Source organism: Sycon ciliatum, chromosome 10 (genome assembly GCF_964019385.1).
Source record: "Sycon ciliatum chromosome 10, ocSycCili1.1, whole genome shotgun sequence".
Classification (NCBI taxonomy): Eukaryota; Metazoa; Porifera; class Calcarea; order Leucosolenida; family Sycettidae; genus Sycon; species Sycon ciliatum.
In genome coordinates, this window is record NC_088652.1 from 2178858 (window position 1) to 2199579 (window position 20722).

General features: G+C 48.4%; 2 protein-coding genes across 2 annotated transcripts in view; both read left to right on the forward strand.

Moving 5' to 3' along the window:
• The window catches only part of LOC135826063 (uncharacterized), a 121150-nt gene that overhangs the window by 81039 nt on the left and 19389 nt on the right, over nucleotides 1-20722 (forward strand). The window lies entirely within an intron of this gene.
• LOC135826064 (uncharacterized) overlaps nucleotides 6635-20722 on the forward strand; it is a 29124-nt gene continuing 15036 nt past the window's right edge. The window contains exons 1-2 of the mRNA XM_065338705.1: nucleotides 6635-6714; nucleotides 9215-9296. Coding sequence (XP_065194777.1) covers nucleotides 6712-6714; nucleotides 9215-9296 — 85 coding nt within the window. The 5' untranslated portion in view covers nucleotides 6635-6711. The remainder of the gene's footprint in view (nucleotides 6715-9214; nucleotides 9297-20722) is intronic.

Genomic DNA, 20722 nt, shown 5'->3' on the forward strand with positions numbered 1-20722 from the left:
GGTTCCTGAAGATGACAAATTTGGAAATCTCACCCCAAACGGACTAGATTGTTTCAACGATATCGTTCATGCTGCTTTGCAAAATGGAAAGTTATTATTATTTTTAGTGTATACATACCAAACTTGGCTGCTCATGCACGACCAAAGGCAGTCATATTATTAGGTTAGAATGTTTACATCTCCCAAACATCTGTAGTGCAGCACTGCAAAACTCGTTGGCGTTAACTGGAAATTGACCAAAATGGATTTGCACGTTTTGAAATCCAGCTGATGATATTTAGAAAAGAAAATGTCCCAACTCCTCAAACGTCAAGTGTGGTCAGTAGAGAGGTTCCGCACTACGTAAAGTTGAGCAACTTTACGTTAGTGGGCGGGGAAAACCCGTGAATTCGCGAGTTTGCACTCCACTTACGGAAAGTTGTCTACGTAGAGTACGTAGATAGAGCTCTGATAACGTAGCTGGTCCGTAAGTGGATTGGGGTACAAATTTATGACTCTCTCCCCAGGTCGATCTGGTCGTACACTGCCGCGTTCGGAGTTGTCAAGGGCAGCTACGTGATTTCAAAACTCCGTATGGCGGAACACAGATGCTCATGCAGTTTACGTAAGACTTTCCGTAGATCGACTACGTTTTTTACTAACGTAATTACGTTATGCGGAACCTCTCTAATATTATCGTTTTCATTCTGTTACCACTGTACATCATTACTAGAATGGCCGTGATGAACCGAAAGGAGGTGGACGTTGAAGACGTTCTGAGCAGCGGTGGTGACCTCCAGGGCAGCTTGTCCAGTCAAGCCAACAGCCAGGTACACATGTGTGTGCTTGATCCGGAGGAGACTAGCCGCAAGGACCAGCTACAGTGTGCGCAAAGTGTTGGTGATGATGGTTAGTTTTCTTATTTTCTGCCATCTCTTCCGCGTTCCTGTTGTTTGCGTGTAGCGTTCTACCTTGATTCGATGATGATTAAGGAAATTAGAGGCCACATGCCACGTACTGCTCTTTTCTCTCCGAAACTCAACACTTGCAAGCCAGATATGAAAGAAAGATAAAATCATCAGTCACTCCACCGGGACTCGAACCAGGGACCTTGCTATTCGCGAGCAATGCTCTAACCAACTGAGCTACAGTATGACTCTTATCCACAGTTATTGTAAATCTATCCTTCTTCGATCAATCCATATCTGGCTTGTATCATACTGGCAACTCACACCACTCAAGAGGGCCCTCGGCCATTCGCTTGATATCATGGGGAATGCATCAAACTTTGTCCACTGCGAGCAATTGATCGAAGAAGGATAGGTTTACCATCACTGTGGATAAGAGTCATACTGTAGCTCAGTTGGTTAGAGCATTGCTCGCGAATAGCAAGGTCCCTGGTTCGAGTCCCGGTGGTGTGACTGATGATTTTATCTTTCTTTCATATCTGGCTTGCGAGTGTTGAGTTTCGGAGAGAAAAGAGCAGTACGTGGCATGTGGCCTCTAATTTCCTAAAACACTTTGAAATTCTCCGTGAAGTCCAAATTGCAATACGATGATGAGTTGGCAAAAATGCTACAGTATGCTAATTGGGCAATGACGAAGTTTTTACTCCCAACACATGGCAACCGGGTATTGTTGTGTAGGTTGTTGAACAGTTTATTGCCGCCATCTGGGTATTGTAAACCGTGAAATTATTGCGATGGTCTAATTTCTGCGAAATTCGCGACCGCGTGGAAATCGCGAAATTTAGACAGCGCGAAAAGGAGATCCATGAAAGGTTCAGCAAGAATGCCAAAGTAGCGCATTCTGCAGTCGCAAAATTAAAACCTCGCAAACCTGTCCGGATTCTGAAAATGCGAACTAAAAACGCCGCGAAAATTTCACGCTTTACAGCATGGTTGTGTAGGGTGTTGAACAGTGTATTGCCTCCATCTGGGTATGGTTGTGGAGGGCGTTGAACAGTGTATTGTCGCCTTCTAGGTGAGGTTAGGTAGGGTGTTGAACAGAGTATTACTGCCCTCACTTTGTGGTTGAACAGAGTGCTGCTGCCACGCATGCACACACATACATACACACACACACGCACGCACACACACACTTGTACTTGTTGCTCACTCTAAAAAACTGGTCACGAGGGTCTCCCCGGAAGAGGGCAGAGAGACTCAAAGGAATCTTGGAAAGATGACTCAATTGGCTAGTGAACCGCCCAACGGCCGACACCCCCTGAAATCTCCAAAACTCTGGGTGAAATTGAAAATGATCCCACTTATGGGCTCGCCACGCCTCAGTAAGTGGGTGAGGACAAGTTGCAGAAAAAGGATTGACGGCATCAGGGTATCCGTCCCGGGATCCAACTGCAGTTCCCCCTGCCCCCAGTGAAGGTAATACTTGCTGCTAGTGTGGGTGGCTAAATCAGAGTGGATCTGATATAGGCTTCACTAGCACCATTGATTACACACGAGTTAATCTAGCCAGAAGCAGTCCATGTTTAACAGGTATGTATACTTCAAATAGAAAGTAGTTGAACCTTGGAACCAACAAAGGTGGCTGGTACAATTCATCTCTTATTGGCTATGGTGCCATCGTGAGAATACAGAATTCAAACAACAACAACCTCTTCTTCGGGTACAGCAGCAACAGCAAGACTATTCTCTAGCATAGTACACTTTTGCCTGTACCAGAAGTTCTTTGCCTGCCTCTCAACCAGCTACATTATTAATGATACCATTGTTCGATTCACATGCTCGTGTGTGTTTCATTGTGCACAGACAAGAGTATCTGTACCTCCCTTGAATCAGAGTACGTCTGCGAGAAGTTATGAACGTGACGTCATGAAAGGGTATTTACTGATATCTTCGCTTCAAATCACCCCTATTTGGCTAAGTGCTAGTTGTCGGCGAACATCGCGATGAAGTACATGAAAATGAATTCTGAATGAACCTATTGCTGTGCAAATCTCTGTACACGTTGCTGTGCATATTGCTGTGCACGTTGCTGTGCTTATCTCTGTACACGTTGCTGTGCTTAGCTCTGTACACGTTGCTGTGCGTAGCTCTGTGCACGTTGCTGTGCTTATCTCTGGACACGTTGTTGTGTTAATCTCTGTACACGTCGTTGCATTACTTGCAATGCGTATTGATGTGCACGTTGTTGTGCTGACTGCTGTACATGCTGTTTCACACAGTTCCTACATTGTATAGTGCCGTGCTCACTCATTCACTCTTCTGTAATTCCAGACAGTTGATTTCATAACGTAGAGAAGTTGCTTCCACGTATTGTCACTCGAAAGACTTGCCAGAAAGCAATACAATACACACGGTGTTTTTGGGGAATCCGCAGCTCGCCAGTTGACCTTGGATTGGCCGATGACATGCTGTCTCCTGGTGATGGAGATCCGGGAAATCGACCTGTGCAATTCCTACATTGTAAAGCAGTGTCTACAGTTCTTGCAAGGGAAATCCAACCCGATTAATGATGTAGCATCGCATCCGAGTGCATAGAACAGTGTGTGTAGAGATTGGGCTCCGTAGCGCCCGCACTATTTTGTTCATGAGGTTGGATTTCTCTGGCCAGCACTGAACTTATGTGGCATGAAAAGCATTGGTGACAGTGCATCGGATGGCCCCGAAAGGGGGGGGGGGGAGGGAGAGGAGGGGAACCATCGATCTACCGGAAAAGGTCCGGACTCTATCCTACTGGCGAGGTCAAGAATTAGTACGCAATCGCATCACACGACTTGAAATACTGCAATTCCAATCGCAGAATCCCCATTGCATTTAAAAAAAAAGAAATAAGTAGATCCGTGTTTCATGATTGTGTCTTTTTCGCAAGCTATGCTGCATATGCCACGGTGCTTATTTCCCTTACTCCCCCCCCCCCCCTCCCTCATGGTGCATTTGGGTAGCCATGACGTCGTGTGACGCTAGGTCGGCGGAGCTCCCTAAACTGCTTCACCACCACTGCCCCGACTCCTGCAGTGTTTGGCTTCACTTGTGGCTTCACTTTCTTTTTCTCATGTTTGGCATTGAAGTGGTCTTTGTAAAACATAAAGAAGGGTACTGATGTGACCTAGTTACACTTCCCCCACCTCACGTGACCTGCTCTGTCTTGCAGACCTCACTCAGACTGGTAACTAAGCTCCGGCGGATTTTGCTCGCGAAATCATGGAATTATGCTTTCATGGATTCTCGCACTATGCTTGCAAAATCCTCATTATTATACTTTGGCACGCGGGGATACATATTCACTTTGTTGCACTGATGGAGCCCCAAAGTTCGGAAAATTGTGCCTTTTTCGTACTTGCAAGTGGCCATAAGTACACGAGTATCCCTATACCAAGTTGTCCATGCATGCTAGTGATTATCATGGAAAAGGGAAACATTACTTCTATAAATTCATTAGTTGACTTTTGACTTCTTTTGTACTTTAGGCCACCCAGAATTAATTCGTTCTTTCGGGTCACCCGACCGACCGTCTTTTTTCACCCGAATAAAAAATTGTTTTTTATTGTGCATGCAAATGTACGTACATAACTAGGCTATGTACATATGTACACACGCGACCCTAAAATACTAGCAGTGACTGGGTCCAGACGTCGATCTCAGAGTCAGAAGCAGCCAAATGACAGGCTGCATCGCTCAGTGACGACGTTGTTTTCTCCGGTCCGCGATCGGTCGTGATGAAACAATATCAGCTCCGCCACCATGTCGCTCATTGACAGAAGGTTTGGTGAGAGCGGCAGACTCGTTTGCTAGCAAGGTCAAGATCTGGTCCTGGAGCTAGCTTGGGACCTAGATCTGAAGGCGCTGGATCATCTAGATTTGATCGACTGGCTTGATGGACAGAAGCTATTCGATAATTATGATGTATGCACATGGCCATATGGCGCGCATGGCAGTAACCAAAAAAATTTCACGGTTCGCGTGAGACTCGGCTGGAAGCCCGGCTTTCCGCATCCGTAGGAACGCCACCACCCTTCAAGGATCAAGGCGCAGATGCAGCTCCTAAAGGCTAAAGCGGTGGGAGGTGAGTAGATCAGCTCACCAGCAAGTGGTCAAAAACCGAAAATCCCATTCACTGCATCCATGTCACCAAAATAAAAAAATTATAAAAAAATAAATAAACCCGACCGACCGACCCTGGTGCGGATGACTGAAGTGACCCGAATCAACGAATTAATTCTAGGTGGCCTTATTAAAAATATGTTTTCATTGCCAATCAGTTTGACTTACCTTTGGAAATTATCATGTTCAACTGTCTTCGTAATCGTCATACTCGTCCAACCGATATGCCACCCTCCCTCTACGAATAATCAGCTCATCTCTTCCGTAGCTCCACCTTCCGTAGCGCCACCTCTCCTTCCATCATGAACGAACACCAACTATACCTCAATATTTTTAAATTATTATTGCAATGAGCGAAGCCTGCACAGTCATGGCTGCTAAAATGCAGAGGTCATGTAAAAAATGACTTCGTATAATGAATAAATACATGTACGCACTAAGAATGTTCCACAGCACAGTAAAACCTGCGTTCCGGGGACAGTTTACCAAGCGGTATCCTGTATTGACCAGCCACATTGTCATGGATCAAAGTGCAGTGGAGTGAACGTGGACTGGGGTAAAGTCTATAATTATGCAGCACAACAGAAGCACACACGCACACACACACACACACACACACACACACACACACACACACACACACACGGCCACAATACTCATCCTTTCATGTATCTCTGCATCAAGCTGATTTCTGTAATATTTGGACAGTTTCTGCTGCACTATAATAAAGGGCATCCAGTTACGGCAATCTAATATTGTTGTTAAACAGAGAGAAGAACGAGCAGTATGTTTTTCTTTACTCTGGGTTTCACGAACTGAATCGATCATCAGTTCGTCAAACTAAGAGTTACGAAAACACGACTGCTCGTTCTTCTGTCTGCGTATTACGCTCTTTGCTTTCGGCTAATTGAGCTTTCTACGGACGGTGGATGACCTTCACATGGTGATCTTATTTTTATTATTTAGGCCAGTCATCACTTACCGATGCCCTCCGTATGTTTACGAACATTCCTCCCCCTGTGGAGTGAAGTGAAAGAGATTGGAGTAAGTCGTTTGCGGACGGCATCATCGGCTCTTGTTCAGCTCGGCTCCTTTGTAAGGCTAGTCTCTTTTATACCAGCAAACAAGCAGCTGCTGGTGCTACTTCTCCATAGTAGCAATTGAACGTGAAGGAGTGCAGAGTCACTATGACTTGTGCATGTGTCCTAGGAGTGCGTGGTACAACGTCAGGTCCAGTACCCAATCAACCTTTTAAATTATGGGATGGAGTGATGGATATACTGTACATGTCATGCACATGCCGCCGCTTCGTCAGGCTAGCTTCCAGCTACTGCGACAATCACCCATGCACAAACCCCTGGAAGCCAGGAACATTCACGAACAGGCATTCCTGGTATATAAAGGGAGGGAATTGGAAAGTTCGGACGTACAGTTAGTCCTGTGTGATGTAGTGTGCAACAGCACCAACTTACTGATGTACTGACCAGTAGATTGTCTTAGCCTAGGAAACAGAATATAGTCGTACAAAGTTTGTCTTGACGACTTCTTAGGAAATCGCGGAAAGTCACTAGAAAGGTAGCTCGAGTCCTATTTGGATACTAGTAGTCCCAGTACGTGTAGGGTATCTGTAAGACTGCTGTACGTATCAACTAAGCCAGTCGCCAACATGGTGAGTGAGAATCACTAGACTAGGTACTAGTTTGTGCTGTCATTGCTCCACTCTTTGCAAATGAAGACTTGCAATACGACTCAATAGAACTCAACCTAGAATGAGAGATTGACACAAATAGACAGCGAGATAGTTAGAAAGATGGATAGATGAATAGATACGAGTAAGGTTGAGCCTTTGTAGATAGAGCGATAGACTGAGAGAGAGAGACGGAGAAAGGGGAGACAGAGAAAGCGGGCGTGACAGACAGAGATTTGTTGTTGAAAATAAAATCTACAACAACAGAGACAGAAAGAGAAAAAGAGAGAGAGAGAGAGACAGACAGACAGACAGACAGAGAGAGTGAGAGAGAGAGAGAGAGAGAGAGAGAGAGAGAGGGAGAGAGAGAGAGAAAAACGACAAAGAGAGGAAGACGGAGATAGATAGATAGATAGATAGATAGATAGATAGATGGATACTCAATCTGCGGACAGAACTGTTTCGTCCTTTGTGGACTCGTCAGCGCAGCACAGAGGAAATGAGGCCGAACCTGATAGCAATGGAAATAAAAATTTCCAATCAGGCCAGAACGTACCTTGCCAGAGTGCTCAAACTGAGAAGTCAGTGAGCTCTGCATAACGCAAACAGCAAAGGCACTACCCCACGCAAGAGTGCTCAACTGCTACACGAGCAGGAGCGAAAGATAGATAGATAGATGGAGATATAGGTAAAGAGCGGGCGAAAGAGAGAGAATGACAGAGAGAGAGACAGAGAAGGAGAGAGGCAGAGAGAATAAGACAGAGATATGTAAATAGAGAGATAGAGGGAGAGAGCGAGCGAGATAGAGAGATAGATAGATAGATAGAGAGAGATATATAGATATATATATTTAAATAGAGACGTAGGCGAACAAAATTTGTATACACACAACAACAAGGTTGTCAGTTTCATAACACTAAAAGCTTTTCACCCATTTTCATCAGTAGATACGTGGGAATGAGCAAGAACGAAAACGAAGCCAGAATTTATACTGGGGGTAGAGAATCAGCAAGAATATTCTTACGCGCCTCAAGTTCACACTACACTACCATAAGAATGTATGGAGCAGTGGAAAAATGCGGGAAACAACACATGAGGGGAATGCAGTACCAGAACAAGCACGTGATAAAGTTGTCAGTCCGGTTGCAGCTTGAACAGCCGCAGCACCTTGATGTGCTTCTTTTGTCGACACAGCTCTGGCCTCAAACTGCGAATGTACAGCGCCTCCAGTGTGAATCTGTGCGCGCTGTTCCGGGCTGGTGTGATGACACTGAAGCTGCTGTTGCGTTCTTGCGGGATGCATTCAGGTTGCGCCTGCAAATGCTTTGTGATGGCGCTATCACTTGTTGCCACACGTTTGTCAGGCGGCTTCTTGTACAGCTTGTCTGGGATATGCTGCTTGATCCTTTCCGAGAATCGCTGACATGTCTCACCAACGTACGTTCGCTCACATGTTGCTCATGTGTTGTTTCCCGCATTTTTCCACTACTCCATACATTCTTATGGTAGTGTAGTGTGAACTTGAGGCGCGTAAGAATATTCTTGCTGATTCTCTACCCCCAGTATAAATTCTGGCTTCGTTTTCGTTCTTGCTCATTCCCATGTATCTACTGATGAAAATGGGTGAAAAGCTTTTAGTGTTATGAAACTGACAACCTTGTTGTTGTGTGTATACAGATATATATATATATATAGAGAGAGAGAGAGAGAAAGAGAGAGAGAAAGAGAGAGAAAGAGAGAGAGAGAGACAGAGAGAAAGAGAGAGAGAGAAAGAGAGGGACAAACAGACACAGAGAGAGAGACAGAGATGAAATAGAAATAAAAATAAATAAAGTGGCTAGAAAATGGTACCAAAGGGTGGAAGTGATCGCGATATACCTGACTTCATGATCATTTCTGTTCTTATAAATACAATGGTCCAGTGACCTTTTTTATAGGTGTTCCATGTAGTCTCTTGATTGGATCAAGGGGGTACTCATTAAGGTTGCGAACTACTTGTACCTTCCAAAGCGACAGAGTGAGAGAGAGATACAGGGAAGGGTCAAGCCGATAGATGGAGACAATAGTAGGGACGTCAAGTTATCACCAACAGACTTACTTTTCAGTATATTTTCACCGGGACAGGCAACCGATGATAACCGGTACAGAGTCAAATCATCCCCTCACTGACTCAGGCGCAAAATACACACTCAAGTACACATATCCCACCACACTCAGACTCTCTCTCTCTCTCTTTCTCTCTCTCTCTCTCACACACACACAAACACGTACACGCACATACATACATGCATGCTGCATGCACATACACCACCGAAACACACACACACCCACACACATACACACTCATTCTGATGTAGACGAATTGATACTGACACTCGCATTGACATTACGAGTTTCATCCTCGTTATAATCATGTATGACTGTGACGAGGCCAATCGCACACAATCTAGTCTCTACACTTCTATCATGTGTTTTGTTGCAGGACACGTGGATGTTTACACCAGTCGTCGTTGTCACGCTGCTGTTGCTGGCAGGTCCTGGGGCCTTAGGAGAGGAAGAGCGAGGTAAAAAATACTGCACTAAAGTTACTAGTTTGATGGGAATGTGCATTCTCTGTGGAGCATTCTTGAGTAATTCTCTCTACAGCGACGTTTCATAAACCTGCATTAATTTTGTCTAAATTGATGAAAACACCCTCCACACATCATCCTCAATTCAATTGGTGTCTTCGCTGACATTTAAAATATCTCAATCCAATTTTTGGCCAGGGCACCATAAGGAATGAAGTGGCTGCAGTGGAGCTTGCGCACATTAAGAAATGTTTATAAATTGATGAAGGGAAAAGAAACTTGTGATCCGAATAGCTTATGTAGTGAGCTGCCAGTCTGCATCCTTAACACATGACATGACATCACTGAATGGGATGCTTTGTATACAGTGGAAATGTGAGCACGGGAGAGTTCTATCCAAGGCAGAATGATGTCACACACCAGTGCACATGTGTCAATGGTGCAGGCAGTGTGCAATGGTTCTGAAATGTTACTGTAATGTGGGAAACTTTTGCTAGAGATTAAATTTTGCTTTTCGTGACCAGCACACATCCGCGAATATAAACCGCCGCAAACTGCTCCATACATTGATCGTAGACATCACAAAATCCCACGGAATAGATGAAACCGTGAAAGTTTCTCATCATGATCAAGCAATATTATTGTTGTGAACCCTGCAAGATTCTCTAAATTGTCAGGATCGTACGACCACACGGCACGAGGACAACTCTTTTCCTTTACACAGTATATTTCACTTCATCTGATAATTAACAATGAACACTAATAACACCAGCTATTTATAGCATGCAAAAACAGCGTACATGCAAAACATAAGCATATAAAACTGGACATAACAGCGTATACAGCAAAACGCACACAACGCATATAGCGTATGCCATGCAGCAACATCAGCGGTACGGCGGAGTCGAAATACAACATTTCAACGAATACAAGGCCATAAGCGCGAAGGCCTTTCCCAATTGAGAACTGGTGGTTTACAACATTCTCCCCACCAAAGGGCTTCTCACCGCCGTACAACAATGCACACAAGTCAAAAACTATCCGGGGCTCTGACTACGCGCCCAGAACGCGTTATCTCCTGCTGCCGTGGTGGTGGTAACGGTGCTGACGGTTCATACGCTGGCTGCTGAGGGACGATAGCAGGTTGAGCGGTATCTGCAAGCCCAGGAGCCACGTCCTGTGACGATACTTCTAACGGCACTAACCTTTAGATCGGCCTCAACAGGGTACTGGTACTCAACTTAACCTTGGCAACACGACGCTTACCATCTCGACCAGGGAATAACTCGATGATCCGTCCCAAACGCCAGAACTGTTTGCGCTTGGTATCATCGAGAACAAAGACAACATCACCCACAGCTAAAGGGCGCGACATGGTCTGTTAGTGTTTGTTCAGCTGACTTAGGTACTCCACCTCCCAACGATTCTTGACATGCTCCAGTGTCCGACTGAGGTAACGCAATCTCGATGACATCTGCGCAGCGTCCAGGGTACCTGCTGGCTTCTCTGACGACATCCAGATGTCACCCATCATCATTGCAGGGGTTACTGGTGGCTCATCCAGGCTATCAGACACATAAGTTAGCGGACGACTATTCACCACTGCTTCAACCTCATACAAGAGGGTCTCAAGCTCCTGGACCTTCAGAAACGCTGTTCCCATTACCTTTTTCAAGGCACTCTTCACTGTACCAACCATTCGCTCATAGAAGCCTCCATGCCATGGTGCAGCTGGAGGATTGAACATCCAGGGCACACCCAGTTTGTCAGATGCCGCCTTGAACGTTGTAGCGTTGTCAGACCTGATCCGAGACGGCAAACTACGTCTCGCGACAAACTTCCGAAATGCCATCAAGAATGACTCGGTACTTAAACTATCGACCACCTCCAAGTGAACTGCTCTGGTGGTGGCACACACAAACAATGCTATCCATACCTTCGGAGATGACTCACCACGGCGCACGTACAACGGACCAGCATAGTCGATGCCGGTAGTTGCGAACGGCCTCTCGTGAACAACTCGGTCTTCCGGCAGCGGCGGGCAGACTTCTGAGGCAACCTTAGCCTTGTAGCGGCGGCATGTAACACATCGCTGAGTAATGTTGCGTAGCGCCCGTCGACCACCGATAATCCAGAATTTCTGACGGATGAACGACAAGACTACTTCTACACCTTGGTGCATCCTTTCAACATGCATTTTCTCCAACAGCAACTCGGTCAGATGATGTTTGCCTAACAGGACTGGGTGCTTGGCTCCATACGCCAACTCGCTGTGCTGAAGTCGTCCCCCGGCTCTGAGCACTCCATGCTCATCCAGAAACGGTGCAAGCTGATACACCTTCGATCCAGGCTTCACTGGTTGACCTTGCTTGATCAGCTCAAGATCCTCAGCGAAACATGCGGCTTGAATGATGCGGTACAATACGTTGTCTGCTGCAAAATAGAGTTCAGCACGAGGCTCAGTGTGCTTCCACTGCAACATCCGAGTCACCATGCCCTGTGCCCTCGACCATTTACTGAATCGGAGCCACCATTCCTTATCAGATTCTCGACTACAGGTGGTGGCTGACACTCGTACTTCTACACTGGACTCATCTGTAGCTGCGGTTGAGGATGCGGTGGGCCAGTCATTGGGCTCCGTGATCCAGGTTGGTCCGCCCCTCCAGAACAGACTACGGATCTGCTGTGCACTACTCCCACGCGACGGTAAATCTGCTGGGTTGTGAAGGCCTGGGCAATGGTTCCACACAATGCCGACCTTCTTCGATATCTCTTGGACTTGACTGACGCGGTTAGCCACAAATGTTTCCATTTGTACGATGGATTACTGATCCAATGAACGGTAGTGAGACTGTCAGTCCAGCCATAGACTTGCGTGACGGTCACACGCAGCTCCTTCACCACAAACTCAGCGTAGCGAGCCGCTAGACATACTGCTTGTAACTCAAGGCGGGCTAACGTGGGTGGAGACACGGGTACCACTTTGGCCTTGGCAAATACCAAGTGCGACTGTCCATTGACGACTGCATACAAACAACATCCAAACGCTTTCTCACTGGCATCGGCGAAGGCATGAAGCGCAATCGGCGTGTCAAGATTCCAGCAAATCCAACGTGGTGTGTCAATGCTCACCACTTCGGCCAACTCTCCCCACCATTGCGCGCATGCGGCTGCGATGCCATCAGGCAACTTATCATCCCAGTCGCCTCCGACTTTCCAGGCTTGCTGTAGCAGTATCTTTCCGGGCACAACTGCCGGTGCTGCTAGACCTAGCGGATCAAACACTGACGCAACACACTTGAGGAGGGATCGCCGGGTCCAAACAGACGGCCTATCGGACTCGCCTAGCGCTGCTATGCTGAGCAAGTCATCACTAGTTTTCCATTTCAGACCGAGAACTTTATCTCCGGCCTCTGGATCGCACGGGATTTCGTTGCCTCGCCACTTGCGTAACTCCATGCCAGCATCCGTAAGCACACGCACGCTGAACTCTTGCATCTCCTTAGCTTCCGAGGCATTTGAGACACTAGAGACCAAATCGTCAACGTAGAAACTCGTGAGCAAGAGATCAATACGATCTCGCTCTTTGGGTGCAGACAACGCCCGTAGCTCCTTCAAGTGATGCTGAATCACCGCAGTAAGCATGTATGGCGAGCAGTTTACGCCAAATGGCAGTTTCGTTAGCCTCCAGGTTAACAGTTCATCGCTGTCGCTTCGACCGGGCCACAAGAAACGCAGGTACGGACGGTCTTCGGGATTAACCGCGACCATGAAGAAAGCCTTGCGGATGTCCGCTTGCAGCGCGCTCTTATATTCACGGAACCGTAATAGCATACCTGCGAGACTCGGCAATAGCGACGGTCCAGGGTCAACCATGTCGTTCAACGACTTGCCATCTGGCGCCGTCGCCGAGGCATTGAACACCACTCTTAACTTCGTGGTTGCAGCGTGCTCGCGGAACACACCATGATGCGGTACATAGTACCCGGCATCGCTCTCACATGGCTCCAGCTCAATTGCTCCAAGCTCGCGGTACTCCCTGATCAGCACATCATCATAGAGCACAGGCTTCCCATTCCTCTTCAGCTTTTCAAGAAGCCGCGTTGCGATGACTCTAGCTTGAGCAAAGTTATCCGTTGGCCGACGCTCATTTCGCCACAAGAGACCCACTTGGTACCCGCTGCCCTGGCGACATAGCGGGAACGATGGCAGGTGCTGATGTTGTTCTGGAGGTTCATCCAACTGCCATAGTTTGTCGATGTGGGCTGTGACACATGACACGGTCACCGGCTGACTGTTTCGACTTGGTGCAGACGCTGGACCAGATAATACATTACCTATCTCTGTGTTCCACACCGTCTCACCATTAACTTCCTTCTTGCTGTGCAGTACCGCGTTGATATAGTCTGCACCAATCAGCATATGTATTTCGTCTGATGTCCCTTGTTGAGGCTTGTCACTCAGCTCTACTCCCCAACTGTGCCACTGCGCAATGGTCTGCGGACTTGCGCACTTCAGGTCCAGCTCAAGCGTTGGTTTCACGAACGCGCGTACCCGAATGCTAGCGGAGCTACCCTGGATCGTGATGGCGTACTTATCCATGCGCTGTTGGGTTGGTTCCGCGCCGAACGGCTTCACCTCTACATTTTCAACCCCAACGTGTTCTGCATCGATTGCTGACACCAACGCTGCAGTCACGAATGACGCCTCAGCACCCGAGTCCAGGAACACGCGAACCTTCGCGTTTCGAGTTCTTCCCTCAACTCGTGCCACTCCGGTCATCAGCCGCACACTTGGCGAGTGTAGACAGCACGACCCAACATTCTTCTCCGTAACTATCTCAGTCGGTTTCTCCCGGCTGTAACCTGCTCTATCCAACACATCATGTATTAGCAGGTGGTGTTTCCTCTGGCATTTCGTGCATCTCGAGCCTGACCGACATTCTCTGGCCATATGGCCATACTTAAGGCAGTTCCAGCAGAGTCTCTCTCGCTGCAGAAAACCCTTTCTCCCTTCCTGTGGCAGCGACTTTAGCTGCTTCTCTGCATCTGCGACCGATATCGCCATGCACTGTGCCGACGCCGTGGGCCTTGGCACGGATCGTTCTACTGGCTTCCTGGCAGTATCACCCTGTCGTCCGTGCGCGACCTGGTAAGACGCGCCGTGCTCCTGTACCTGATTGATTGATTGATTGATTTTATTTTACTTCGCAAGTTCAAACGGGTTCCTGGCCCAGTTATATGAAAGCGAAGGATAGAATTTGCCAAAATCCTAATGAGCAACAGCATAGGCAATATTATCATAGAAGTGGAGTACTATGCGAGCGAGAATACTGAGAAGAAAGGAACATGTCAGAACCTGACGAAACACAACCTATTTCAGGCATACATAAGGAAGGCAGGCTAGCTTAAAATCTTGCAATCTGGATACGGTGCGCACCTCTCTAGGCAAACTGTTCCACAGCAATGCTCCTGCGGTGGCGAATCTCGTTTGGCCACACCGACTGCGAGCTGGCTGGCTGAGCAGACCATTGGCATGCTGATGGCGCGTACTTCTGCCGCTGCATGCTGCTGGTTTGAGAAGCTGGGCTAGAGCAAGGCTAGTGGAGTCATTTAGACAACGCCAGATGAAGATCAGGAGCTTTTGTTTGAAAAGTTCAGTGACGCGGTAAATCGAGTTGGCAGCCAGGAGGGGCTGCATCGCGGAACATGGCGGGCTGCCATCAATGCATCGGATCGCCCGGTTTTGCATGGCTAGCAGACGCTGAAGTTGGGTCACGCGGAGGGCTGCAGAGAAGCTGCAGGCACCATATATCATATCCGGCATGACAATAGCCTTTACATATACCTTGCGCGAGCTGCGGGAGAGGCATCGACGGGCTCGCCACAAGGCGCCTATCTTCCTCGCAACTTTGGTCACTATGGCGCTGACGTGTACATCCCAACTCAGGCGGTTGTCAAGAAAGACACCAAGATACCGCGCAGACTTCACTATCGGTAGAGAGGTATCGCAGCACACGATAGAGACCTCAGGCCCGGCATGTTGCGGTGAGATAGTCATTACCTGGCTTTTGGAGGCGTTTAAAATTAGGCCGCGTGACTTAAGCCATATGGCGAGATCAGTGACAGCTGAAGAGACGGATTTGGAGACTTCCCCAGCGGAAGCTTTTGAATCATACAGAGCAATGTCGTCTGCGAATTGCACGCTGGGTATTGGCGATGAGACCGATTTCACATCACGGGTGTAGACGTTAAAGAGAACAGGCCCCAAGACGGAGCCTTGGGGCACACCACAGGTGCAGTCAAGAGCACGACTTGTGGCCGAAGCGACTGTAACTTGCTGCCTGCGATCTGTCAGGTAATTCGCGAACCACTTCAGGGCGACACCAGAGATACCAACGTCAAAAAGGTCTTGGATGAGGATACCATGCCGGACTTTGTCAAAAGCCTTGGACATGTCGAGGAGGCACAGCCCAGTTACCAGACCACTGTCCTTCGCCTTCTGCAAGCTGTCCGTGAGAACACAGAGGGCATCCTCAGTGGAGCACTTCTTCCTGAAAGCAAACTGAGAATCAGGTAGGGCATTACTCAAGTCTAGATGGCGAACTAGCTGACGCTGCACCACTCTCTCCAACAGCTTTGAGACAACTGGAAGGAGGGAAACAGGGCGATAATTGGTGGGGACTGATGGGTCCCCGGTCTTGTAAAGCGGTACAACGGTCGCCAGCTTGAACGCCAAAGGAACCGTGCCAGTACGGAGGGAAGTGCAAAACAGTACTGCTAAAGAGTATGCCAATAAATCGGAACACTGCCGCAATAGCGAACCCGGTATGCCGTCACTTCCCGTAGCTTTGCGAGCATCTACCTGCTGAAGGAGACGTTGAACGTCCGATGGAGTTACAGGGGAGAACTCGGTTAGGGAGACAGGCCCGTTGGGGCCATACGGAACGCCGAGATGGTCGGGTCGGTTTGTGTCTGTAACAATAGAGTGGAACGTGTTGCTGATCTCATGGACGTCGCAGCACGGATCTTGACGGCACCGTGAGCGCCCTGTCACGGCATTGAGAATTTCCCAGGACTTTCTTGGGTTACCAGCATTCTCTTTGCACTGGGTGGCGAAGTACGCATTTTTCTTTTGCCGAGAAGCGTTCCGAGCAATGCTACGTGCTCGTTTGAACTCAGTGTGAAGATTTCAATTCGTTTTGTCCTGTCTCCAACGTTTATGAATGCGACGTTTTCGCTGCATTAGCCTGTGTAGTTCTGCGTCTACCCACCGTGGTGTGGACTGTCTGGGAGGCTTTGAGTTACATAGGGGGGCATGCTTATCCATAACGTGCATAAACTTGGCATGCCATTCTCTCCACATGATATTTACATCATTGAAGTCAGAAAAGTCATGTAGGTTGGCCTCACAGATATCATGACGGAACGCGGTACTGTCTATCTTATGGATTCTTCGCATGTGCCTTGGGGCCTGCCGTGTAGTGCGGGGAACATCGACCTGGATATTGCACTCCACGGCACTGTGATCACTGATATCAAGAGGTACGACAGTAGCTACAGTTGCATGGGTAGGGTCAGCCAGAATGAGATCAATTATAGTACCATTCGGACAGCGGGGAGTTTCACGAGTGGGTTCTCTAACGATGTTCTTGAGGCCATAGGCGGCACAGAGGTCACTGAGATAGTGATGCTGGGGACCAGGCTGTTTTGGGTCCATGTTGACGTTGAAGTCACCAACCATTGTAATGGAGGCCGATTGCAGCTTGGCACGCAGGATCACCGCTTCTAGGTCTGTCCAGTAAGATACTGATTCCCCGGGGGGACGGTAGATACAACCAATCAAGTGGCAGCCAAGTGGACCTTTTATTTCCAACCAAGCAGACTCGATCTTGTCGGAATGAAGGTCAGAACGGGCTCGAATAGGAAGGTCTTGGTGGTAATAAAAGCAGACCCCACCACCCATCCGGCCGTGCCTGTCATTACGGTGTAAATTGTAACCATGGATACTAAGTTCTCCGTCTGCAATTTCGGGACTCAGCCACGTCTCCGAGATACCCAAGACATCGTAGCTGCGGTCGCGGATGAGGGCAGCTACTTCTGCACGCTTGTACCGTAGGCTACATATGTTTATGGCGCCGATCTTGAGAGGCGCTGCGGTCTGGGTAGGTGGAGGGTGTACTGAGGGTGACTGTGCATGCGGAGTGGCAGGATTCCTAGGGGAGAAGGGTTTGGCAAGAGGGTTCAGCGGCATGAGTGTTCAGGAGGAGATAATTTACAGAAGAAAACGGTATATACAAATAGAGCAATAGATGGGCTGGGTTCATAGAATGTGGACAGTTTTCAACGAGTACTTACTCAGTGGCTTCCTCTGCGGGCAGCTTCAACTCTCTCTGCCAGCTTCTTGCGCTCACGGTTTGAATACTCCTTAGCCCACGCAATTTGCGGGTCGTTCAAGGCAGAGGCAGGTGGTTCAGTGCGCCCGGATAAGACAGTGGCGGAGAAGGTGTGTTTGCCTGCTGCACATCTGAAACCTTCTTCATCAGGAGAGGGGGTTGTCCCGCTGCTCTTTTCTTTGTCTCCAGGTTGACTGAAAGCCGGCACATGGTTACTGGTATCAGTTGTGCCAGTGCTGGTCCCATTGGCTAAAAGTGCCTGGCGATAGCTGTTGACTGAGGCAGTGTTCAGCCCTGCGTTGCTAGCTGCACCTGTCTCCACACTGACGACAGCTGGCTCTGCAGCGGCTTCTGCGGGCTGGGTAGTCACCGTACCCGTATTAGTGGCTGTACTGACGCTGGGGGGAGGGTTTGTACTCGTACCGGTTGTGTTGCGGTGCTGCGTTTGTGGAGGCCGGGAAGCTGTAGACTGTGCCCCACGGTTGGGACATGCTTTAGCCTCGTGGCCACTGTTGTTGCAGCGCCAACATGTTTGCTGTTGGCTACGGTGCCATACTCGCAGTTTCAACTGACTTACGGTAACCGTAGATGGAACTGGTGATCGGAGGACCAGGCTGAGAACACGGGTGCCAGTACTTATTTCCAATCCCTCAAACAATACTTTTTTCTGTTGAGGCGACCCAACAATTCGGCCGAATTGGCCCAGCGCAGCACACAATTTACTGTTTTGAAGCCCGACAGGGCACCCAAACACATGCAGCTCCTACTGACTGTAGTGCGGATGCAAGTTTTTGAGCTCCGCCTTTCCGGTGCTTTCCAAGATCATCTTCAGTCGTTTTGCATACCATGAGTGAGACCATGAGTGAGAATGAAGAAGTAGACCTTGCTACAATGTCATATGACAATATCCGTGACCTTGCAAGATCCAAGAAGGTGCTCCAAGAAGGTCAATCGAAGCTGAGCCGACGTTGGCTACGGTGCCATACTCGCAGTTTCAACTGACTTACGGTAACCGTAGATGGAACTGGTGATCGGAGGACCAGGCTGAGAACACGGGTGCCAGTACTTATTTCCAATCCCTCAAACAATACTTTTTTCTGTTGAGGCGACCCAACAATTCGGCCGAATTGGCCCAGCGCAGCACACAATTTACTGTTTTGAAGCCCGACAGGGCACCCAAACACATGCAGCTCCTACTGACTGTAGTGCGGATGCAAGTTTTTGAGCTCCGCCTTTCCGGTGCTTTCCAAGATCATCTTCAGTCGTTTTGCATACCATGAGTGAGACCATGAGTGAGAATGAAGAAGTAGACCTTGCTACAATGTCATATGACAATATCCGTGACCTTGCAAGATCCAAGAAGGTGCTCCAAGAAGGTCAATCGAAGCTGAGCCGACAAGAACTTGTGGCGATCCTGCGGACTAATGGAATCGGGACCAACGCAAGCTCTGCCCCAGTAAGTTGTGCTAGCTGTATTTCACTGCATGACTCCCTAGCAAACTTTACAAAGGCCCTTGAAGGCATGGTTATGAAGATGGCTGGTTTCATGGAGATGAAGTCCACCATCGAGCACATACAGCAGGAAATTGCAACGATGAAAAACGAAGGGCAGCAGGAGGGCGCGAAGACGCAAAGCACAGCTAACGTTAGGAACCGTCAGTACGCTACCGTAGCGCAGTCTGCTCCAGCCCCAGCCTGTGAACCCAAACCGTACTCCCACAAACATGTACAGCATCAGTCTATGCAAACTGCCACCGACACCCAGCAGACCAAGCAAACCGACAAACCCGCTCGTATGAGTACTGGCAGCACTGAAGATTCGAACTCGTCCTGGCAAACCCAAGGTCCACGACGCCCAAACCGCCCACGTGCATCAGGTGGGTCATCTTCACATCCCGGCACGAGTGCTACTGGCAGTACTGAACTACATGTACGTTCATCTGTCACATCGAAGTATGTGAAGGAGGTGACTGTAACAGCAGCCCCAGGTGTTCTAAGTGGAGTAGAACGCAAACGCCTTGCAGTGCTGCATGTAGGAAATGTTGAAGTTGGCTGTGAGGCGCAATCTATTGTCAGGTACTGTGCAGATCGTAACATTGACATCATCCGCTGTTCAATTGCCACAAATCGTTATTTCGGCACAGCATACGCAAAAGTTACCATTCCGGCTGATGTCATCAACACCGTACTCACGCCTGCGTTTTGGCCTGCCACCATCGGCCACACAGTCAGAAAGTGGCGCTTCCATGACGAGGCGTCCATGCCGACGAAGGAACAAAGTACTGAAGATTAACCATGGCTAGTAGTAGTAAAATGAACCCAGGCGCAACCCCGTTCTACCCTGGATGTATACGGACACTGTCCCTGAATATTTGCAGTCTACGTAATAAACTTACTGACTTGTCCCAATTGATATCGGACACAAAAACTGACATTGCTGCTGTTTGTGAAACGTGGCTTAACAACTCCGTTCCGTCGATGGAGATGTCAATCGCAAACTATACTTTATTTCGGCTTGACAGGCGCGACAAACCCGGAGGTGGTGTATGTTTGTATGTTAATAACTCACTGTTTAGTCACCTACGTCCCGACTTAACAGCCGATGGCGTTGAATGCATTTGGGTAGAGATCAAAGCTCACCCACAACCTCTTCTTGTCGGGTGTATTTACCGCCCACCGAGTCAGTCACTAGCTTACTGGCAGACTTTCGAGGCCATGTTACACAAGGCATCGGGAGAAGCCAAGAATATTCTGCTTTGTGGTGACTTTAATGTTGATCTGGTCAGTCAATCTCCCACATCCCAGCATGCTTCCTTGCATGACATCACAACCAGCTTAGGCCTGCATCAACTTGTAAAATCTCCAACACGCATAACGCTGCAAGGGAGCTGCACTCTATTAGATCATGTCTATAGTACAGCTCAAATCATATCCCCGCCTGATGTGTGTCCAGTTCCGTTCAGCGACCACTGTGCTATTGCAACCAAGATTTGTGTTAAACCAGTGCCGACAGCATTGCCTTCTC